General features: G+C 34.7%; 1 protein-coding gene across 4 annotated transcripts in view; it reads right to left on the reverse strand.

Moving 5' to 3' along the window:
• PCDH7 (protocadherin 7) overlaps positions 1-24,859 on the reverse strand; it is a 496,511-nt gene that overhangs the window by 419,339 nt on the left and 52,313 nt on the right. Inside the window, exon 2 of one of the 4 annotated variants that reach the window (XM_069068808.1) lies at positions 3,117-11,192. The exons of the other annotated variants lie outside the window; for them this stretch is intronic. Within the exon in view, the coding sequence (XP_068924909.1) occupies positions 11,115-11,192 (78 nt within the window). The 3' untranslated portion in view covers positions 3,117-11,114. Of the gene's footprint in view, positions 1-3,116; positions 11,193-24,859 lie in introns of those variants that run through there. 4 annotated transcript variants of the gene reach the window in all.

The raw sequence follows: 24,859 nt of genomic DNA on the forward strand, positions 1-24,859 counted from the left end.
CACACACATATACACATACCTGTTCCTCCATGGAGAACTAGTGAGAGTAGCAAAATTAATTCACATTTATATAGTGCTTTAAGGTTCACAAATAATACTGGTGTGTATGTACATATATATGTATATAAACACAAATACATATATATGCATATATGCACATACATATATACACACATATATGCATATACATATGAGGCATCAGGAGACAAAGGAAATAGCATACTACATTCTCTTCAATGAAAGTCATAGCTATTTGAAAGAGATTCACTCATCAAACTTGTTAAAAATAAATATTGCTCAGATTACAACATGCAATTTAATGAGGAACCCCTTGAGATGGTATATCAGTATATAATTAATATACAGTATACATACATACATTTACATATACATACACAAATTCCTTATATTTACAATAAATACTATAGATGAACAATGTGTTGGGTCTACAATTGACTAGGACAAGATAAATTTGAATCATATGAATATTTGGATAATGTTGCTGATGTTTCAATGGGTCCAAGCTATCACTGCCATAAATATATGTTGTCTTTTTAATCCCACCGCTCTGCTAGCCATATTGTATTAGGTGTGAGTCACAGAACACTACAATCTCAAAAGAATGAAAATGTCAGGTGATCTAAAGAGAAATGGAAATAATCATGGTCAAGCAATCAATCAGGCTGCAGCATATTAATAAGGATGATTTGTATTAGAGAGAAACAGCCTAAAAGGCATTATCAAGATGGGTATGTACAAAGAGAAAGGTAATCCAAACACAGGACAAAGTCACAAGAATAATGGCTAAGACACTTGTTCAGTAATTTCCAATAATGTCTGACTCTTCATGACCCCATTTGGGGTTTTCTTGCCAAGGTTTGCCATTTCCTTCTCCAGCTCATTTTACAGACAAGGAAACTGGGACAGGATTAAGTGATGTGCCCAAGGTCACACAGCTAATAAGCGATAAGACTAAACACACATTAAGCATCTAGTATGTGCCTGTCACTACAACACAGAAAACAGCATTGGAGCTGCACTGGTCTGTTTAAAATAACCAGCAAAAGGCATCCTGCACACTGGGTAGATTCTCAATGGAAGATTTATAAACCACATAGGATGAAAGGAGTATGGAAGACTGCAATTTATACCATCTGAGGAAGTATCTCGTCTATGAGAATATGTATCTGTCAAAGTTTTAATAGAAATTGTTTATTTTGGTTCCCAAGTTCTAGGACATCCCTATTAGCTACCCAATTTAGCACCCTTCCAATAAATCTCCCCCACTAAAGGCCAAGTGATAAAATGGAAAGAGGACTGAACTTGGAGTTAGGTAAGACCCAACTTCAAAGCCTATCTCCATTGACTCCTAGTTGTGTGACAATGGAGAAGCCACAACCTCTCTGAGCTCCAGGAAACGTTTTAAGACTTGTCTACTAAGTTATAGATGGGTCATATAGTAACAAAGATAAGTCCCAAACCTTTTGTTTAGTGTTTTACTTACACTGGTAAGACAATGGCTCACTTTTGTCAGCTAGATCCTGAAATATGCACATATATTCATTTCATAACCCAATAAGGTTAAGAAAACAATGTGGAAGATGTCTTTTTTTTTCCATTTGTATTATTTAAGCAAGTACGTTCTCAGAGACCAAATATTTCATCTCGTAGTTAGTTGCAGTAATCAAGGTTAAGGAGCTCAATGACCACAAACAGTGATTAAAGGATAACAGTAATGAAAGTCTAATTAATTGGCACATATAAAAGAGGCTTCTGCCTATTTACAGCTTAGGCTGTGGTCAAATTGCACAAAAGGATTGTTTCCGATTCCCTTGCAACCAATATTGATGCAGACTTCTGAAATTATAATGCGATTATACACAATAAGGTGTATACAGGTGAATACATTATTAGCTACACAAATCAAGATTCCATCCATGGGAAAAGCTTGTGAAAGTTTTATATTCATAAATATATAGTTAAAATGCCCAGTACTTGTGAGAGTGAAATAATTATGTGTAAAGTGAGAAAATATTTAATGCATCATTCTAGCGAGCTTAACAATGGAATAAACGATTAAGATCCTTAAATAATTTTCCCCCAGTAGATTTCTGCCCATATCATTCCATACAGCGTTTCTTTTCTATCTTTTTATTCTATTCAATTCAAAAGCACTTATTCTTTCATGGCAATGCTTCCCCAAAGTTAAAAGCAGTCCATTAACTCAATGATAAAACCAATATTCCTGCTATCCTTTACTTAAGACCTCATTTGAATTTACTGATATACATAGGTGGAGAGACTGAAAGATGGATGGCTGAGCAGATGGATGGATGATTTCTACCTCCACATAATCTCTGCTTTCAGCCTCCTTTCTATTCACATCACAGCTACCTCCACATCTTGCCTGAACTACGGCAATTATCCCCTAACTGGTCACCTTGTCACAAGCTTCTCCCCTCCCCAAACCATCCTCTCCACAGATGCCAAAGTCACATTCCTAAAGCACAGTTCTAATCACGTCACTTCTTTATCCAAAAAGCTTCAGTGTCTCTCTATGGACTGTATAATTTTTTTAAAATCCTTTACTTGGCAGGAAAGGCCCTTCACAATCTCGCTCTAGGTTTAGTGTACATTATTCCCTTTCATTCACTCTATGGTCCTGCCAAGCTGGTCTCTTTGTTGTTCCTTGCACACACCAACCCATCTCCTATCTCTGGGCTCCTGCACAGAATTTCCTCCTGTTTACACTGCAGTTCATCTTCACTTGTCTCTTAAAATCCCCAACTTCCTATCAAGAACCCCTCTGCCCCCCAAAAAATCTTGCATTTACTGTATGTATATATATATATATAAATATATTGCTTATACATACTTTCTGCCTTAATTAAATCTAAGCTCTTAGAAGGTAGGAACTGTTCTCTTTTTGTCACTATATACCTAAACATAGAGCATAGTTCCTAGAAAAAAATAGGAACTTAACAAATGTTTTTATTTTTGGAAGGGAGAGGGAAGGGCAGTTGGGGTTAAGTGACTTGCCCAAGGTCACACAGCTAGTAAGTGTCAAGTGTTTGGGGTCAGATTTGAACTCAGGTCCTCCTGACTCCAGGGCTGGTGCTCTATTCACTGCACCACCTAGTGCCCCAATAAGTGCTTGACTTACTGATTACTTGATCCCCTCACCTGTGTTCTCAAGGGTAGGAGGGTAATACAGATTTACATAGGAAGCATGATGGAAAGCTGGAGATGAAATCACTCAGTCAGATGAAAGGCTTTCATGCTGAATGACCTCTTTCCTTTTCCTTACAGAATTTTTTTAATCCCTTTTTGGTTTTTATCATATTCAGTCCTGTATTATACTAAATTTGTGTACATTTCCCCCTATATTAGATGAGAAGCTTAGATTATTTTTTGAGGCATCTAAGGTGAATAGTAAATAGTTTGCTGGACTTGGATTCAGGAGGACCTGCATTCATATCATGCCTTAGACTAGGATCATCACTTTGGGTAAGTCACTTATGTACAAAGTGTTATGTAAATGTTTTTTTTTTCATTTTTTGCATACCCATCATGTAGCATCATATATTATATGTACATATACACACACACATAAGTTAGCATTACACGCACACACACACACTTTGATTGTGAAGTTGTCTCCACCACTTGATCCTATGTTCAGGTTTCCAATAGTTACAGCACCAGGAAAGATCCAGGCAACTGCAAAATTTCTATTACTGAAGAGATAGTCTAGAGTGTTACCTCCTTTCCTACCTTATAAACTGATCTTGGACACCTAGAAAGAAGCCTGGGGTCCTCATTACTGCATCCTTTGTGTGAATACCTAAATAAGCAGTTTTCTGATTTCTTCCCTCTGGATCCCACCCTGGCTCTTCATGCTAACCATAGTCTCACATAATCCCTCCTAGTCTTACATAATTCTTTCACATTTCCTAGTCATTCTCCCATCTTATTTCCCATATCATATTATGTCTACACCTAGATGTCAGAGGGGAATACTTGTCTCTCACTGTGTATATAGACAGTCCCCAATGACGTGATCAAACCTATAAAATAGAGTTTAATTAGGAATCACTGTACAGAAAAACTAGAAACAAAGAGCTCAGTTATGAAGCCATTCAATGATCCAGGAAACAACATAAGATCACAGATCTAGTTTTAAGGGACAGATAAGGAAACTCAGGCCTAGAGATGTTCAGTAACTTGCCCAAGTTTTCATGGCTATTGAGGATTAATAGAAACTGAATTGTAAAGAGAACCAGCCCTGGAGTTAGGAGGACCTGAGTTCAAATGTGGCCTCAGACACTTGACACACTTACTAGCTGTATGACCTTGGGCAAGTCACTTAACCCCAATTGCCTTGCCTTCTCCCCTCCAAAAAAATAAATAGAAACTGAACTGGGATGGAAAGAATACAGAAAAGAAAACAAATTCAAAAGCAGAAGCCAAGACCAAATTCGCAAAACTTTGCAATTATTTGTGCTAAGAAGAGAGAGTTCAAGAAATGATCAAGGTTTCATTTAAATGAAAAACAATGAGTTTGTCATCTTTATCAGCTAATCTTTTTATTACAACAGAAAGTTACATGAACACTGGTGTTCCAACACTGCACTTTTCAAACACTATTTCCCTTAGTTTTGCCCAAATATGCTGAATAACTCCCCATTTTCCATCAAGCATTCAATTCATGACCACTGTCCATGAATTCTGATGCAATTACCCCAGTCTACCATATTCTCCCTTCTCTGAACCCCTGCTACCCTGGAGTAACTACTATATTGTTAAAATTGTAATAATTTTGTCTGTTTTAGGTGTAGTTCTTTCTTGTAAATTAGCTAGACTACAAATTCCTTAAGAGCAGATACCATGTGCCCGACTTCACTTATATTTCCATCACTGCTTAGTATAGTGAGGAACACAAAAGTAAAGGTTCAATAAGTACTTACTGATGGGTAGATTGGCTTAGAATTATAAAAATACTCCAATATTTAAATGAATCTGTGATGTGAGCATTCCCTCCAAAGAGGCAAGACTGTGAGCTCTTCATGCTTTTCTGTCCTGTGCGACTGTCACTGGCCTCCCAAATTCACTATAGGAAGTCAGTTCAGTGGACTATGAGGGGCTACCTCCCTCACAGTATGTGGAGCCATAGGTCGGGACTGCACTTGAATCTTATAATGAGGTAATAAAAAAAAGATTTCATGTGCTGAGTAAGGGATAAAAGGGTTCCAGACTTAGATCTGGAAGGGTCCTTAGCAGTCATCCAATACAACTCCTTTATTTTACAGATGAGGAAACTGAAGTCCACAAAGATAAAGAAAGTTGTGTAAGGTCACATGGGTAATAAGTAACAGAGTTGAAATTTTAAGCCAATCATCTGACTCTAAATTTGACATTACTCCAGAAATCTATGGTTGCGCATGATAACCTCCCTAGTCAAACGAATTTCAACTTTGAGATTCTATGACTCTTTAACCAATCAGAGTGTCAGAATTCCTTTCATTTAATAGTCCCAAGTCCAATTCCCACCTTATATTGATAACTATAATTTTCAACTGGTGTGTGTGTATGTACATGTGTGTGTGTGTAGGAAATGACCTAACTATGCAGATCTTATTTACATTCTGATCCATCTGTCAAAATGCCTACCAACCTTAAAATGTGCCATTCGAATTGAATGAAAGAAAGTCTGACAAGGGTAAAAGACCAGCAAAAGACTTAAACAGACTCTCCCTCATTAGTTTTTACACAACAGTGACTTCAGAAAGCTATGAATACACAGAACTATGAATAATAAAACATCTGTGAATTACATAATGATGCAGAGTTAAGTTCCAAATGGTATCCATACATTAACCCCTGATACAGCCTGGATCACATTTAATTTTTAAAAGGAGCTAAGAATAATGGTACTTTTGACACTCCTCTGAAAATCAACTACCCTATACAAACTGCACATTTCTCAAGGGAAACTAACAATCATTACACAATGATCAAAGTGGAAAATACCACAACTTCCAGTAGAAATCTGGGGATTTTAGCCAATGGCTGTTACAGAATTTTATTTCTTCCCATGTTTTGAACTACTAGGCTGATGGAAAAAAATCTTTCAGAGGAGAAAAATAATTTGAGATGGATTTATGTCTTTTATGGCCCAACGTTTTTAGGACTACTGTAACTACTATTTATGCTGTTATGTAAAGGTAAAGCCAACCTATTGGCAGATGACTGTCCCTAGTTGATGAGAACCTTCCATTCTTTGACAGCTATATACAATTAGAATGGAATTCTGCATTGATTAAAAAAACAATATTTCAATGACCTTTATAATCAGGAGATATGTTTTCACTCTTGATCCTATTCAGAGGCCTTCTTCATTTGTAAACACAAAAATTGTCTTCTTTTGTAAATGATCACAATGTAACACAGTAAAATATTCAGTCATGTAGTAGATCCAAAAATACAATTGCCCTAATATACATTATATTTTATGTTTGTTACTGAGTGATTAGTGAATCATTTTTATGAGTCTTTCATCCACTGACCTGAAGCCTAAGAGGAGCTAAAATGAAATTCCTTTAAAATTATGTGTATATATTTGCATATTTGATTCTTATTACTTTGTATTTAATTCAAAAAAAATTGACAAAAAAAAAGCCAAACCCCTCTGCACAAATTTCAGTAACATTTATAAAAAATCTTCCTCTGACTTCAGGAAATAGATACCTTTTACCTAATTATTTATACATTTTGAGAACAATTAAAAATAAGATGTCGATGCACAGTAAGTACTGCCAATGAAACAACCCTCAACTCTAAACTTTTATCTTTTTTCCCCTTTGCACTAGTTATTGGAGCTTTTGTTTGGATGAAGACATAAATCTTACTGGTAATTACATGATGCAAAAAACACATACAATACACTACTGGAAATGAAATTTCACGGTAAATAATAATGCACATGAGCTGTACTGTTAAAGGGAGACTCCTCATAGGGAGGGGAATCTCTATTTAAACCAAATCACATGCCTGATTAAAACTCTACATGTTTTACGTAGGTATTTTTGCAACTTCTACTTAGTAACCACTACTTTATAAACCTTTAAATTTCCTATATTTCACTATTCTTTCTTGTGTTCATAAATTCAACAGATGGCTACTAACAATACTATTTAATCTGATTATCCATTTCAGATGAAAACAATTCCTAACTAAATCCATCGCTAAACCTCAGGTACATATCTGATCACAATCCAAACATAACTCAGGACTGATCCTCCAGTTTACCACATGGATTGCATTTATTTCTACCATTAAAAATAGATTACTGGAGGACTAAAGATCCTTATTCTTGCAAGTTTACCTGTATTTATTAGAAATAAAATCTTATTTAAAGTAAGGCTGATTGGGAAGCAGCCCAGGTCTCAAGTGCATATCAATACATTTTGAGTGAATATTTATCAAAGAATTTTTCATAAAATACTTAGTGATAAACTGATCTGCTTTCTAGGCATCTGGATTTCTGTGGGCATCATGATTCATAACCCCCTACCCCTCTTCTTTTTCACTAATTTAAAGTTTGCAGTCAGGTTTTATTCTTTTTCAAGACATTACTACTGTACAAAACTTAACAGGAATATTTTAAGTGGTATGGATTTTTTTGTTGGCTTGGTTTTTTTTGTTTGATTGTCTTTACTTATGTATACCTACAATAAGATAACCAATATGAAATTTCACCAGGAATTTAGAATCATGTGACAACTGCTTCCTTTTTTTTTAAAGAAGGCATAATTCAAAGCCTAATTTTCTTGTCACCTGGCATATAAAGGAGCCCACAATGCTGCAATTAAGACTTAATGAAAAGATTTTTGTTTAGTATAAAGAAGAGTAAGGGGGGGAGCATTTTAACTGAGTTCTCAGCCTCACAATTTGGTTAAGTTCTCTTCCTCTATTTCCAGTAGAATATAAGCTCCTTGAGGACAAGAACTATTTCATGTTTTTGCTTTTTTATTATAATAGAAAAACTCTTGCTTACAGTTTTCTCAAAATTGAATTATAGAAAACTTGGGGCATAAGATTTTGCATTGAGGCCCATATCTCATGAATTGCATCTCTCTATATTTCCCAGCCTTCTGAGCATAAGATTAATCCTTGCAAATAGGCATCACCTTTATTATATTTATTGGCTCAGTCACTTGGCTTGACTTTGATGAAGTAAATTAAATTATTATCCTTTCAGAAATACTTTCAAAAAATTAAAGCAAAATGGGATTTGAGGTTAACCCTCAGTTAAATCTAACTGGTCATAATACCACATTCCTTGAGAATTGAAACTAATAGGCATTTTACTACTATAAGTAAAATATTCTTTTGGGACTTTCAGATTTATAGAAATTTTATTCCATCAAAACCTAAGAAATAAAAGCATGAAAAAAGAAACTGAATATCCTTGCATTTTACAATGATAACGAACAGTTCAACAAGCAAGATTAGGATGTTGCTCTCCCTGACTCCAGGCCAGTGCTCTATCAACTAACTGCCTCCTTGTATTTTTATCTGATCTGTGAATTGTAATATAAAAAGCTATTTTTTAGCACGCAATTTTTGCTAGATAAATTTTCAACAACTTATTCCACCTATATGAAGCTCATAGGACCACAAACAAAGGAGACCATTTTATTCATTTGGAGTCTCTATCTCCTTACTTATATCTAATACATTTAGAATCAAACAGCTCAATTTTTAGAAGTAGAAGGGACCACAAAGATTATCTGGTTCAAGACACTCATCTTATAGATGAAGAAAACAGATTTAACTAGTACAAACATCATAGAATTCGTAATGACACATAAACCAGAAACTTGGGCCTTCACTTCTGGCTTAAGAATCTTTTGATTCTTATTGTGTTGTATCTAGAAGAGTTCTAAGTTTCCTTTTTTCCCTCCTTAAAAAGTGTTTCTATCTTCTTATTCTGAATAAGTGTTAATCTCATTCTCAAAGCCAACAAAAAATGGTTATACTTTACACTCTGGTATGTTTGAAAACAGAGACCTATAAACAAAATACAAACACTCCATAAAGGGGTGAACTTTTTATTTAAAATCTTCATATATTACTCACATAAAAATAATACAATAGAACCATACAGACTTTGTAGGTATATAATTTATTTTAATAGCATAAATTTAAAAATATCCCTGTAGTACCGTAGGTAGGAATTCCAATTTAAGTTGATTACCACATGGAGAGGAGGCAAAAATTCAGCTCTGGGCATGATAGACAAAATAACCAAAAATTAATGCACAATAGCAATAGAATACTACAACTTCGGTATGAATAATTATGGCACATGATGACTACAGAAAAGTCAGTTTTTGACAATTCCATATGACATTGCATTAACAGAAATACTTGAAGGGGGAAAAAAAAAGGTTGAAAATAGAAACAATATTCTTTTAGGTGAGGTAATAAAAAAAATCTAGATCAGATTACAGACATTTTCACCAGCCCTTTGCATCAGGTGTCAGAAAAATGATACATCTTTTGACATTTACTATAAATATCCTAGAGAATTATAATATTCATACTGTAGATTGCATATTGACATTTCAACTAATTTTTTGTTCTCTGCAGACCAGTCTTTTTATCAAATCACCCTAATTTCTTCCAGGATCTGGTTTTCTTTTAATTTAAATGGCTTGAGTGTTTCATCTTTAAGTAATAAATATGTGAAATTGCCATTAATTTTAGAAACACTCCACTTTTATGGGTTACAATAAAAATGGTATGAATGAAATGACTAGCTGGCCAGTTTACTCCATCTCTTTACACTGGAGGTAACAAATCAAGGTACAAATACTGAGAGAGTTCAAATCGTGTATTTTCTTTCACCTACACACCAAAAAAAAAGTAGGATTTAGGTCTGTACAGTATTTTTATCTGATCTGGGAATCGTAATGCAAAGAAGTGCTTTCTAGCATGCAATTTTTGCTTGATAAATTTTAAACAACTTCCTCTACCTATATTAAGTGCATAGAACCACAAACAAAAAAGGCCATTTTATTCATTTGGAGTTTCTATCACCATACTCATACAATATGAATTTATCATATCATATGAAATATATGCATATTCATAAGTGTATATATTGTACCTACACATGTACATACAATATATGTGAATTTTTGACATATTTACTCACCCTAACACAAATATCAGGCAGGCCCTAGGGAAGTGGCAGCCCTCATCCTACATTTCTGCTGCTCCACTCAAATCACTGTTCTCCATACACATAAACATACATGGATATATGTGCATGTGTGCATATCCACATAGTAAGGAAATTTCCTAGAAAATTTATGGAGTTGATCTTCTATTTAATTTAGGGTTATATGACTATTAACATATATTAGGATTTATGTTATAGACATTCACAGTCTACTTTGAAACCCCAGTGAACTATGTTTCAACAAGATTCCAGTTGACCAAGTTCTCTTTAACTCCTGAATTGTTTCTGTGATGACTTTTCTTGGCTTGTTGTGAAATTTCCTTTAGTGACTTCTCAAACAGTGATGAGATAGTCTGATTTTCTCAGGTTTTAGTACTGAGGTATAGATATAGGTCTTTGTTGGTCTAGCACGAGTTCAGGTGGTTTGTACCGAATTACATCCACTTAGTAGAAGCAGTGCAAATGAAATTATGTCCAAACTCCTCTCCAAGTTTTTAAATAATTAGAATAACATGATTCCATTTCAAAAGTTCATACTCCTAAGGGTGATAATGTCTGGTTCTTTTTTTTTCTTGTGATTGTTGATGCTTGCAAAACCTTTCTCACATCCCATCTACTTTTCTTTTCTCCAACGTTGGCAGTTTGAGACTTTTCAATAGGTTGCAAAGAATAATTTGATTCTTTTTTGTTGATTTTTTTAAAAGGTAATGCAGTATGTTTGGTTTTGTTTATTTTCCTCCAAAATCAGCTTCCTTCTAATCACCTACTGTGGCTCTGCCCCTTGGGAATCGGTTTCTTTATAGAGAAGTCAAGTTCATGTCTATTGTGATCCAACACATATTAGAGTTGGAACTTCGTAAATATTTCACTTACGAGCACATACATTCATATTACACGATTCCTCAATGTGGCCAGAGGGTTGCGTGGTCTGCACTGAATCCACCTATAAAAAATACAAAAATATATGTCTGCTTTACCGGGATGTGAGCAGGGTTTTGCTATCCTATCTCAAAATTTTGGACTGCACATTGTGGCAGAAGATAATGCTTATTGTTTTTAAGTTCATGAAATAGTCAATAACCTATTTTTTTTAAGTCACATAGGAACAACAGTTCTCATTGCACTCAGCAACCCTGGGACAAATAAAATCAATACACAGAATTTATAATGTGGTCCATCTCACAGCAAGAACATGGGAAAAGTACTACTACCTTAGCTTGGTAGTAATGCATAAATCAAGAAACAATGAATTATTAAAGTTCTAAATTAGAACCAGGTGGTAAATTTTATATCTAACAGAACTTCCAGAATATATCATACCCTAAAGCTTAACTTGTATGCCTTTACTTTAAAAATAAGGAAAGTCAATTTGAAGGTTAATTATCAACCAACCACTCAGGTAGTCCCTATATATTCAAGGTAATGACAAAGTGGGTTAGTAACTATGATGAGTTTATGTATATCATGGAATCACATAATAATTTTTAAAAATCACATTCACTAACCATTTATTGAAATGTGCTCAATTAATCAATTGGTATACTCATCTACAAAAGATCAAGATTTCCTTGAATAAAGATGATCTTATGGTCTTTCAAAGACATCACAATAAAGTTCTTAAAGTCTGTGAGTCTTCCTAGTGCCTTGTAGTAATTTCAATGATATATTCTCTTTAGTGCAAATAAAAATAAAACTTAACGTCTGCATTTCTATTAGCTCCCTTACCAAAATAAAAATGGTTCTTTGACATAGGTGAGGACTCAATGAATAAGAGTAATTTTTTGTTAGCTGGAAGGCACACCTGATATCAGATATCTGTGTCTAGCCACGCGCAAGCATGCACACACACACACAGATACACACACACAAACATACATGGTTGAAAGGAACAATCCTTAACCAGTTATTTTCCTTTATTGTTTACATTATACATTTTTCTAACTAATATTTTCTCCCCTCAAGAATCAAAATTTGATATGTATTAAAAATAAGAATCAGAATTATACAAAAAATTCTTTGATTTTGTCATGAGATAAAGCATAAAAATTATTAAATAATTAATGAAAAAGTATTTATTAAGTGTTTGCCATGAACTAGAGACACTGTAACAGGTACTACAGATACAATTTTTTAAATGAAATCTCCAAAGATGCTTACATTCTATGGGCAAAATAATGACACATAAGTATATAGAGAATTAATATTCTTGCATGAAGTTGTTTACCTATCATCTCCTCTGTTAGATTGCAAGTTCCTTAAGGGAGTGGGCTATTTTTTTCTTTTTTTCTCCCCAGAACTTGGCACAGTGGCTGGCATACAGTAGGCACCAAACTCTCTCTACTTGTTGGCAGAATAAATACAAGGGAATTAGAGAAGAAGGGCACTAGCAATTGTCATCAAGAATAGCTCTGTGTAGAAGCCAGTGATTAAGATGCATCTTGAAGTAAAGAATTCAAAGAAAAGAAGGTAACATGGGAATGCATTCTTGGCATGGGTTATAGCTAGTTCAAAGCCAAGGAGGAGGGAAATAGAAGGCCATGTCCGAGCAACAGAAAAAAGGTCAGTTTATTAGATCCAAATTAAAGTGCCTGAAGGGTATAATTCAGCTGAAAAGAGAGGTTGGGCCATAGGCCCCAAAGGGAAGAGTTTCTTTTTGATCCTAGGGCCAATAAGGGTTTAATAGGAGAAGAACATAGTCAGATCTGAGCTTAAGAGAAATAGCTTTGACAGCATTATGGAGGAAGAACTGGAGTTGGGAAAGGCTCAAGGCAGAAGAGCAATCAGAATGCTGTCATATTAATCCAGGTAAGAGGTGACAAGAGGCTGAACTAAGGTGGTAACTCCCTAAATAGAAAACCAAGGGGCCAAATACTAGAGATACTGGGGAGACCAAAAGAGCAGAATATACAGAGTGAGGGAAAGGGAAGAGACAGATACAACACGAAGATTACCAACATTGGTATAATGTTAATATCCTTAATTGAAATAAGGATATTCAAAAAGTAGAATGATGAAGGAAGGAGGGGGCAAGTGAAGAGAGAAAGAAGAATAACAAGTCCTGTCTGGATAGGCAGAGTTTCCCAGTTTTAAATATCCCATGTGGTTGGCTGCTGGCCTTCGTTAACCAAAATGACATCCCTATGTTGGGGTCAAGATACATTGTGGCTGACTGTGGCTCTTCAGACTAATACAAGCTCAGAAGGCTCTATCACAGGTTGGTTACAAATAGACCACATGAACATTTGGAGTGGAGATATCTCTAAATTCACACATCTCATTTTTTTTGAGCTACTGCAATTCTGCTTAAATCATAAAGTAAAACTGGGTTGGTAATAAAGGACTGGAGTTCAGGAGAGGGACTGATTATATTATTCATTTATTATCAGTTACTTTATTCCTATAAGCTTATTCCCCCACCACATTTTAGTCTCATATTTTTCCTTTTCATCCTTCCTTGAATTATTGTTGTTATGCCTGAGTAGAATGAGTCTTCTGTTCAACAGACAGAATCATACATAGTATTTCATATGTAGCAAGTTCATCTTTGGAAGGAAGGTTGACAAGATTTCCATCACCTTGTTTCATAAAATTGATATAAGCAGCTTTGAAGAAGTCATGTAAAAAGAGATTTTGAAATTATTTTAATTCTCAATATATGGTAATACCTCTACTTTAACTAGAAAAAAATATGTCTGCTTCTAGAAAAGCAATATATTAAATATATGTATGTTTATACATATACATTACAACTATCATCCCTAACATACACACACTTTTATAGTCCTAAAAATAAACCTATAACCAATATATCTTCATGAATAAATGAGCTATAATGGTGTTTTTTAGGCCAAAAGGTCACAATTTCACCATTATCTACCATATTTTGCATCATTATCTGTCACAGAAAGCTAAGATAGATTCTTTATTTTCCAGCACCTTGAGAATATTAAAATTAACAACCACCACCAAAGGTATGAAGTCAGTCCATCCCACACAGAATGATGATGAAGAGTCTACTTTTTATGGGTTGACTATTTGTATGGATAAAGGTAGAACTGTATGCAACTTGAGATTTGGCATTTGTCCTTTGAAACTGTCATTTTTGAAATGACTATACAAGAAAATTCCACATTCCTTCTCCCTTTGGTTCTGGGGAGAAAGACAGTGGTGAATCCAATCTTTCTATTGAGGTCAATTCATCTGTAGCTGTAGACATGACTTTTAAAATCTTCATTCTTTAAACCTTTCATCTCAGTTTCCTTCATTATTGTGGGAACAAGTTTCCCACACTCAATTTATTATATGAATTATCTCACTTAATTGTTCAAATATGGACTTAAGTTCAAATCCAGCCACTGACACTGAAAGGGTAATGTTTGACTCCAGAGAGTCAAATAACATCTCCAAAGCCTTGGTTTCTTTATCTGTAATATGAAAATAATAGCACCTACCCTATAGAGCGTATTCAAACAAGGAACTTATCCATTTCTCAACATTTTCACAAGATACTACTTAATAAAAATAATAGCATACATTTATATAGCTCCTCAAGGTTTACAAGGCTGTTTTTTTTGTATAACAATCCATGAGACAGTTCCATTTTACAGATAAGGAAGCTTAAGGTCAAAAAGGTTAGGTAAATTGCTTTGCAGCACACAGTTAATAAACATCAGACAACAGTCTTGGAAACTTCCTCCACACCACACTACTCACATATTCAAATAACACTGAACTGACCTTTAAATAGAAAACAGATTCTGGTTGAGTTGAGCATGGGTTTTTAGGAAATGTTTAAAAACAATGAAAAGAAAAAGAGAATATTATTTTATAGTTTATTGTTTTAAACTCTCATTCCTGAGTACTAAAAACAAAACAGAACAGTCTGCAGCTAGACAATTAGAAGTTAGTCTGATGATAAACATTTCCATCATTGTTATGTTTCCAAAAGAAGAATTTGACTATGTGATAAAAAAATTCAGACAATCATGATTTGCTTTGATAAACAAAGCAATTATACAAGTGTAGGAATACACAGCATTCAGCTTTATATCATGAAATACAAAAAACGCAACTTTAATAATGCTTGACAGTTACTCCTGATTTCAAGGTGAGTGATGAAAATGACCTAAGTCTGATTTTTACCAAACCATATATAGGAATGACTGCTAAATGATCTATACACATAAGGCTAAGCAAAGATGTGAAATATCAATCGCACTAACTTTGTTCTTCAGACATGAAGCTCTTTAAGGTCATACTAAGCTGTCCACACACGGGAGGATGTCAAAAAAAAAAAAGTTATCAAACCCATTGAGTAGTACTTTTTTCCTTGACTTTAGGACACAGTTGCTTCTTAATTAATAATCAAAATACTTTGTTGGATATTGTGAGAAATGCAGAGAAGTAGAAGACCCCATCCTTGTGTGCAAGAACTGACATTCTAGGTGGGGGGGGAGGTAAGATATTTTATTTTTTAAAAAGATAATTAGCAATAAGCAAGTAAATCCTGCATCACAAATGAGATATGGCTTTTCAAGTAACTTAAAAGGTCAGAGGAGAGAGAAATTAGAGTTGCCTAAACTGGTAAGGTTGGTACTCAAGACAGGCTTTCAAGGTTTGGCAGAATTTAGATAAGCAGAGATGAGGGATAGAGTACTTCAAGAAGGTGGGGGGAAAGTTTGCAAATCAGTACAAAAGGAAATGCACAGGCATATTCAAAGGCCAGGAAGTAGAAAAGAAATTTGGAAGGTGAAAGGTACTAGGCCCTAGATTTTCTCAACAGTATCCCAAGTTAGAAATTTGTCATTAGTCTTCTGCAATAACAATCAGACATATTGCACATGACTAAAAATTATTAATATTAAGTTTATAAATATTTTGCTACTTTGGAACAACATAGCTAAAGGAGCTAAATCATGAGTGTCAAGATACACAGTTCTGTATAACCATCCACATTTTTCTAAATGTTACTTTTATAGTTTAGCTGAATCAGAGTGAATCTGTACAGAAGATGAAGCCAAATACACTATTATGCCCTCCCAAAGTGAAAAAGCATTTGAACAGATCACAGCACTAAAATTATATTACTTTTTTCCCCTTTTGGCCAGAGTTGTAATTGGAATGGAAAAGAGGCCAAAATTAATCCATTCTCATCCTTAAAATCCATAATAAGGACATAAAATGTTACAAACTCAACCAATAGTCATTATACTCTTCAGTCTGTAATCTTGGTCTTCTTGGAGAATAAAAAGCAGTATTGGCCAGTATTCATGTGCCAAAGAAATAAGATGTCTGAGAGAAACAAGAACTACATGTTAATGAGAAGATGATGTGAATAACAAGCACTGGTGTCCTTAAATGCCACTGAAATTGCAATCATCTGCCTCAAGAGTTTTTAGCTTCTTTGGAGTATGCAAGAGAGAAATGGAAAGTCAAAGAGTTACTAGGTGACATATGAAGCCACTACTGACCTGATCCACCCAGTAAGTGGACACAATGTCAAAAGGAACAAAATGGGACTTTGAAAGACAATGAAACTGAAACAAGAAAATCTAAGATAGGACAAGATTACCGATTTGGGATTTCCACTTCCCATGCTACAAAATCACAGTCTTAGAATGGAAAAGAACTGAGACTGGTCTAGCTCCATCTGTCCTTCAACAAGAATCCCATCTACAGTAGTTTTCATGACAATATCTCTCAAATCCATATATTCAGTCTTCAGTCTCTTTCTTGAACTTCTGTCCTCTATCATCATTTGCCTATGGGAAATTTCAAACTGGATGTCCCAGAGACATCTCAAACTCAACACATCCAAAATAGAACCCACTTTCTCCCCTAAACCCCAGTCCCCACTCCAGTCCTTCCAACCCTTGCCTTTTCAAAATATTCTTGTTCCTGTCAAAAACACCAGCATTGTTGAAATCTTCCAGGTTCTTGGCATTATTTTCACTCTCTCCAACACTACATATCTAATTAGTTGCTGTTTTTACCTGTATAATTTCTCCTGCATGTAACTCCTCTCTATTCCCACTGCTACTACCTTAGTTCACACCTTCATTGTCTCTCAACTATATTTCAACAGCCACTTCACTGAACTCTCTCATATCCCCATTTCAGTCCATTCTCCACCCTGCCACTAAAGTGGTTTTCCTTAAAAGCAGCAGTTATGACTATAAGACTCCTCTATTTAAACTTCAATAGCTCCCTATTGCCTCTAGGATCAAACAGAAATTCTTCTTTTTAGCTTTTAAAGTACTTCATGACCTACCAATCAAGATTTCCATTTTCATGGGCCATTACTCCTCAGCTCACATACTGAAATCCAATCAAATAAGGTCTCCCCTGTGCCTAAAATGCACTCCCTCTTCAGCTCCACCTCATAAAATCTCTCTCTTCTTCCAAGATATAGCCCAAATACCATCTTCTGATTCCCTCAGCTACTAGTGTTCCCCCTCTAAAACCACTTTAATCACTTATTTATTTTTTTCTATTTACTTAGTAAATACTTATATGCGTAGTGGGTTATTCGAGGAAGGGAGGTGGTTGAAATGTAGAGAGCATGGATCTGAAGTCAGGAAGACCTGAGTTCCAAATCCCAGGATCTTCAGCAAGTCAGTGTCTATTTACTTCATTTTCCTCAACTGTAAAATTAGTAATAGCACCTATTTCACAGAATTGTCATGAGGATCAAAGGGGATAATATTTGTAAAACATTTCATACAATGCCAGCATATATTAGGTACCAGATAAATGTCTTCTCTTTCCCCACTCCTTGCTTCTTTCTCCTGTTGGAATTAAGCTCCTTGAAGGCAGAGATTCTTTCATTCATTGTACTTGCTTCCTAGTACAATGACTGACACCATAGGAGGCAGTAAAATTCTATTACCAAATGACCATCCAGACTGCAGTTAGAGTGAATCTACTCCAGGACTGGGGTAAAGAAGACCCGAGTTCAAATGGTGCCACGCTTATTACCTGAGTGACATTAGGAAATCACTTAAACCTGTTTGCCTCAGTTTCTTCATCTATAAAATGAGCTGGAGAAGGAAATGGCAAACCACTCCAGTATATTTGCCAAGAATACAAAAAAAGGGATGAGGGGGTTTACAAATGGTCAGACATGACTGGAAAGACAGAATAATAACAATAATAATGGGAAATCTACTACTTCCCAAGATAGCCCATTCCACTTTTCATCAGTTTCCATTTTTGGAAGTTTTTGCTTCTATCAAGCCTAAATCTGCCTCTTCCCAAAATTTCTGCCAATTGTTCCCAATTCTGTCCTCTGAAACCCAATAGACTTTAGTTTTAATGTTATTCATAAGACAGCCTTGCTTGAAGCATGATCTAAAAATATGCAGAAAGGCAACAACTCTCATTGCCTAAGCCATTTCTGGTCATTCTCAACAAGCAAATTGATGCAGTATTTCACAATATGCTAATTGGTAAGATTAATGTAATTCACTATCAATATAGTTAATTTTAATCTATGTTCTTAAGATCCCAAGGGATTGCTGGAAAACTAGAGTTTTATTTTAGTGAAATTATTGACTTAAATATTTCATGAATTTGTTTACATATTTTTGATGGTAGATACAATTTTAATTATGTGGAATACATACAGACACATTTAAGAAATGTAAGAGACCTTTGCTATCTGGTCATACCTCTTCATTTTACAGATGAGCAAACTGGGACCTAAAGAAAGGACAAATGGTTATGGCCTCCCATTTTAGTGCACTTCCCATTTAAATCAGAACATGATATCTCAAGGGACTAGTGGAGTTGAGTGTGCAGTGACTAAAAGCAAATAACAAATTTATCTTGTCCCTGAAGATCCCAGCTGTGTAGCCCAGCTGTGGAGTGCAAAGTCAGAGTGTGAAAAGTCTACTTAGTGCTCTTAATTCATGACAGTACTTACAATCATGTCTCTGCAGTCTCCAAAAGAGCTCAAAATCAAGTAAATGTATGTATGTATGTGTAAATATATATTCTATATAATATATATATATATATATTAATAGAATGTCAGATGCAAGAATGGTTTCCACAGAAATTAAAATTTTTCAACCACATCTTATATTTTGAAACTATTAACAAACAAGTTTTATCCTTTACATGAGATTTTAAATGGTGCCTCTTGGTTCTGGTTTTAAATAAGTTGCAAGTTTTGAAGTACTTCATCAAAAAGCAATATGGAGTTTCTTAAAAGGGATTATTTGCTTTTCCTTTGTCTTATAAAGCACAGTGTGATGTATTGGTTTAATTAAAGTCGACTGAATTATCATAAGGATTTTATGTGCTGCAAATAATTGGCTTTTTGTTCTCCACTTACTTTTTGTTAATGGAAGCAGAACATTTTTTATGATACTTAATATAAGATATAGAAGAACACAAGCAAAAAGGAAAAAAATGTGGTGGCTAATGAAGTGACTTTTTTCATATTGGATATGAAATAAAATTAAGCCTGTACTAATATGATGAAAATAAGTTGATGCTCTCTGATAGGTAAGAGAATGGCTGAAGTGATTGTTAGTGGCCAAACCATACCACAAGTCCCACTGTACCTATAAACGATACCAAAATTCATTTGAAAAGCTGAAGGGTCCTGAGAAGAGTTATATAAATACATTAGATCATTATGTTTCATCTTTGGTGACAAGGAAGGGGAAACCAGTCACTTTTCACATTCATTAGGTAGTACACAGTTAGGTAATTCTCAGTGTGTGGTATAAAATTCCAGAAAAATAAAGCACACAAGTGAAGAAAGGATTAATAAAATGGAGACACACAAGGCATTAAATGAAAGCAAGTTGCTTTTTTAATATATATAGAACATGAATCTCCCTTTAGTCTTGTCAAAGATGATTTGAACAAATTGCATCTAAACTACATAATTATTTAAATGATGCTGCCAGCCCTATAGAGGCACATTAGAAAAAGAGAATAAAATAAGAGGTCCAGAATTTGGCAGATGATTTGTTAGAGCCTGTAAGTCACAAGAAACCAGTGGTTCCCCTGAAAAGACGGATCACAAAGTAAACTTGAGGATTTGAGAGAGCGGGAAACACTTTTCTAACAATAACTTGTGTGTTTTTTAAAGACCTGTTACAAACTGATATACATGGGCAATGAAAGAACAGTTTCATATATACATATCTGTATGTATATGCATACCCAAATACATCTAATACATATTGAGAGAGTGAAAGAGAGCAAGCTCATAGTGCTTGCAAAATATGAACTTTATGATTTTTCTTTTAATGTTTTACACCCCCTCAAGTATGACAGATTTGTTCAAGTAGCGGTGTCCAGATTTCTCATCTAGTCTTTTTTCCTCACAAGTTTTGCTTTGCTATACCTTTACTCAGTCATATATTTGCACACTCATCAGCAATATTCTTCAGGATACTGGCAGCTTTTATTAAAAAAAAATTATAAGGGCAAATCTTTTTACATTATGCTGTGCATTCTAATCTTGTCTTTGATTTTATTTTTTCCATTTTTGCAAAATGTTTTGAAAAAAATGATCAGGCTTTTTAAAATTACTTCTATTTCAATACAACTGAAATGTACATACAAGGACATGCTCACCTGTAATTTAAAGCTCACCAGGTTCCCCTAGTTCTTTAAGATGTCACAGTGCTGTGAATAGTGGCTATGATCTGAAAATGCATTCAACTGATAATTAAGAAAATTATATTCTCTCAAAAATATTTTGCATTTATTAAGATAAATTTCTCTTAGGTGCAAAGAAAACACTTTGAAGAAAATGGATCCTCAGTGAACACACACACACACACACACACACACACACATTTTGAACAGATATACTTGATTTACTCAATTTGTTTTAAGCCAAAGAGTGAAAAGGAATCTTTGACAAAACTGTCATCTTTAAAATACGGTGATATTTCATTTTCCCCTTCTGCACTATTTAGATTGCCTGGAACTAAAATGCTTCCAGCAGCTCCTCTGTCCAATTTTTCAAAGCTGTCACTTTCTAGAAAATCTGCTTAAGCAAAATACTTATGTTGTTAGAAAACAGAGCAAACATATATTGCAAAATACATTTCCTACTCCTTTGCAGGTCAGAGTCTCATTCAAGTGCATGAACACGTGGAAATAAATTAAAAGTTGACTATGACAGATTGGCTTAAGTCAATGAATCCAGTGCACCTATGATTAGTTTCCAAAGATGCACTTGGACTTAGTTCTGTAGAGTTTTCCACATGATAATCATACAATCAAAATGTTATTTTTGATGCATTTACTAAAGGTCATTAAATTGAAAAAGAATACTTCAACAGCAAAAGGGGACAATGAAAGATGATCATTATTATACCTCTTCAGGCTATGTCTATAGTAGTTATTGCACTCTATTGTCAACATTTGATGGACTATACAGGAACACAAAATTGCCAAGGCATTGCATGTGTTTGAATTTTGGTCCTCTTGTGGCATTATAACTCACAATCTATGTGAATGTAAGGAAGCTCAAACACAAAATGCAGAAGAATCGAAGTATGAAGGTAACAGACTACAAATCCTTAGATAACACCAACCGGATTCTACAAATAAAAAGAAACATGTTTTGGGAAAATCTGGAACATTATTAAAATTTTCATCAGACTGAATTGAATTTCTAAACTTTACTTATAAACAATTTGCAAACAGAGGGTATGCTTCTGGCCTTCTGTAAACATTACCCATGAATTCTACCTGTTTTTCAAACCGGTTGGCACTTTTTGTTCTTTGCATGCATAATTAATTGCAAAGAGTCTGCTTTAAATTAATCTTCCAAAGTTTGCACACTAGAAATTATCTAAGCCGTAACAATTACTTTCACTGCTTTAAAAAGCCAGTCATGTTTCACAAAAAGCCAGACCTACTTATAGCATACAATCTGAAACCCAATTTTCTTCTGGACCATTAACACCAGATCTTTCACCCTTTAACACCATAAAAATCAATATGCTGGAATGTCATGGTTCTCTTCTGGACCACAAAGTCTTCATATACACTTATTAAATGAAGATTTTTATATTACTTCAGAGAAGAAGCATGTCAAGATAAAATTAGTTTGGGGATGACTTTACAAGTCAGAAAAGGGCTTACTCAAAAACACATTTAAAGACAGATCTCATCCTTTTGAGGGGTGGTGGTGTAGGAATTGATTTCATCAATGTTGTGATCATGCTGTGGAAACCCCTTCACCAATGAAGATCAAGAAATCATCTCTGATTTCTAGTCTTAAGGATTTGTAGAGCAGGAGAGAGACACAGAGAGTTTATGTATGGATTAGGGATCAGACCCACGATTCCATTGGTATATAAGGAAAGAACCTCCCTCTACCAATGCAAGATATCATCTTATTTGCAATTTATAGTCAGAGTTGCCTGATCAATAAGAGGTTAATGACTTGCCCAGAGTCTTCATTAAAACATATTAACCAAAAAAAAGTATGGTAAAATCATTTTGTTGACATATTTTTAATACCAGATTAAAAAAAACACACACACATAACTTATATTTTGCTTTTCTATTTCTAAAATGAGACAGCATTTATAAGATAAGGAATAAAAATTAAATAAGGAAAAAAGTTATTTCATGTATGCAGGACAATTAGAGAAACAGTATAGTACTTGTAAGTATGGGCTACTTTATTCATGTTTTATTTTAAGGTAACATATGCATCATGCTTTTCAAACCTCAAAGTTCTAAATTATTAATCATTGTTCCATGTGGCAAAAATCACTATCAAGAATCTAAATTACAATTTATGGAAAACACCTATTTTACATTGCAATTGCCTGCATTGTTTCTAAGAAATGGAAGAAATTTCATGAGTTCTTACATATCAAAAGCTTTAGTCTTTGTCACAGTACTTTTTTGTCAGTTTAAATTCTATAGCACAGAAACACATGGTCATGCAAAAATGGTGAGCCTTAAAAGGGATGTATACTAAAATTCAGAAGACTTGTATACTTTAGCCTCAATTTCCTTAACCTACTACAGGACAGAAGCGGACCACACCACTATACAGTCTCTGCAGACAAAGTCTCTTAGTCTTTGTAACCATGAATTGAGTTTTAATGTATCGTTAGTGAACTACCCTAATGAGGCCAAGAATATGAGTTTTGTCCCTGAGTATACCGATTACCTTTAGTCTGCTCTAAGGTCACTGATTATACTCTGAATCCTAGACAATGGGCAAATACTTCCATTCAGAAAGGGGCCAGGCAAGAGGGTATTCAGAAGCAATCTTGGGAATAAGACTCAGGAAGAATAAAGAAATTCAGACTGTTGAGCAGAGTATGCTGAAGGAGCAGGTAAAAAGGGAGGATACTGAGAGACGACTTAAAATGATTCATGTGTTATGAATGGAATTGATCTATTCTCTATTCCCACGTGGGACATTATAAGAGCAAATTGGTTTATTTTAACAGAGAAGATTCAGTGTTAGGGGAAAAAAATCTCATTTTAAGGGTTATGACTCCTTCAATGCCATGGTCAAACTAAACTGCTGGAATAGCCAAAAGGTTTGCTTAAATGTGGTGTTTTTAATGTTCTCATATCATTAGAATAACTACCTAAGATTTGAAGGTATAGAAAGAAGGGGAGTGACCAGGGGACCTGCAAATATCTCTTATGAAAAAATGGAAGGAACATTAGGTTCACTGGCAGTGAAATAGAATGATAGAGAAACCAACTCATAATGCAATCCCACCATCTCCTGGACCTTATAAACTCAACCATGATCCTCTGACAGTTTCATAGACATGAATTCTAGGATCAAACAATGCATTTACTAAAGGTAATGCAGTCAGGCAGCTCAGTGCTACTGGATAGCAGCCCAGAATGCAAGCCTTTTTGACAATGAAGAAAGACAATTGTGTTTCCCCACATTCTTACTGCAGCAAATCATTTTTCAGGGATGTCAAGCTGTTCAACAGTAGCCAGTTCTGTGAAACTAAGGCTAAATTGTGCATGTTTATTCTTTATTGTTATTTTCTGACCAATAAAACTTCAGATCAAGAGGTATAGCTATAGATAAGAGGCATATGCATTCACACCCCAGTACTACAAATGGATCAAATAGCATATAATTCCCATCTGGGGCACTCAAGTTACCTTTCCTGTTGACAAAAGGTTAGATTTTAAAGGAAAAGAAGTCTTTTACAATGCATTCTACTCTATGAAGAAGCATCTTTTGTCTTATTTTCACTATAAAATGCTGTAACGCTGTCAGACTCCATAGCAGAAAAGCAGATAGAGAAAACAGACATCCCAACATCGCCTTAAAATGCTAGGTACATTAAATGTCCCTCTGTCCCTGCCAGTCTCTCCTTCCCTATCCAGATCCACATCCATAGCTTATAATCCATTAGGGAGAAAAAAAAATCTTTTTAACCACAACGTTCTCTAAAAACATATATCCTAAAAAACAAAAACAAAAAACCCATATATCCTTCATGCTTGAAAGTGACTAGTGACTATCAGAGAAAGAACCTTAAATTGTTTAACCTTTGGAGTAGTAGGCACGGATTCATCATGATCTACTCAGAGTCACTTTTCCAAAAAGCTTGCCAGGGTGAGGGGCACAGT

Source organism: Petaurus breviceps, unplaced genomic scaffold (assembly GCF_028583685.1).
Source record: "Petaurus breviceps papuanus isolate PSGF00001 unplaced genomic scaffold, PetGlider_PUasm1.0 140, whole genome shotgun sequence".
Taxonomy (NCBI): Eukaryota; Metazoa; Chordata; class Mammalia; order Diprotodontia; family Petauridae; genus Petaurus; species Petaurus breviceps.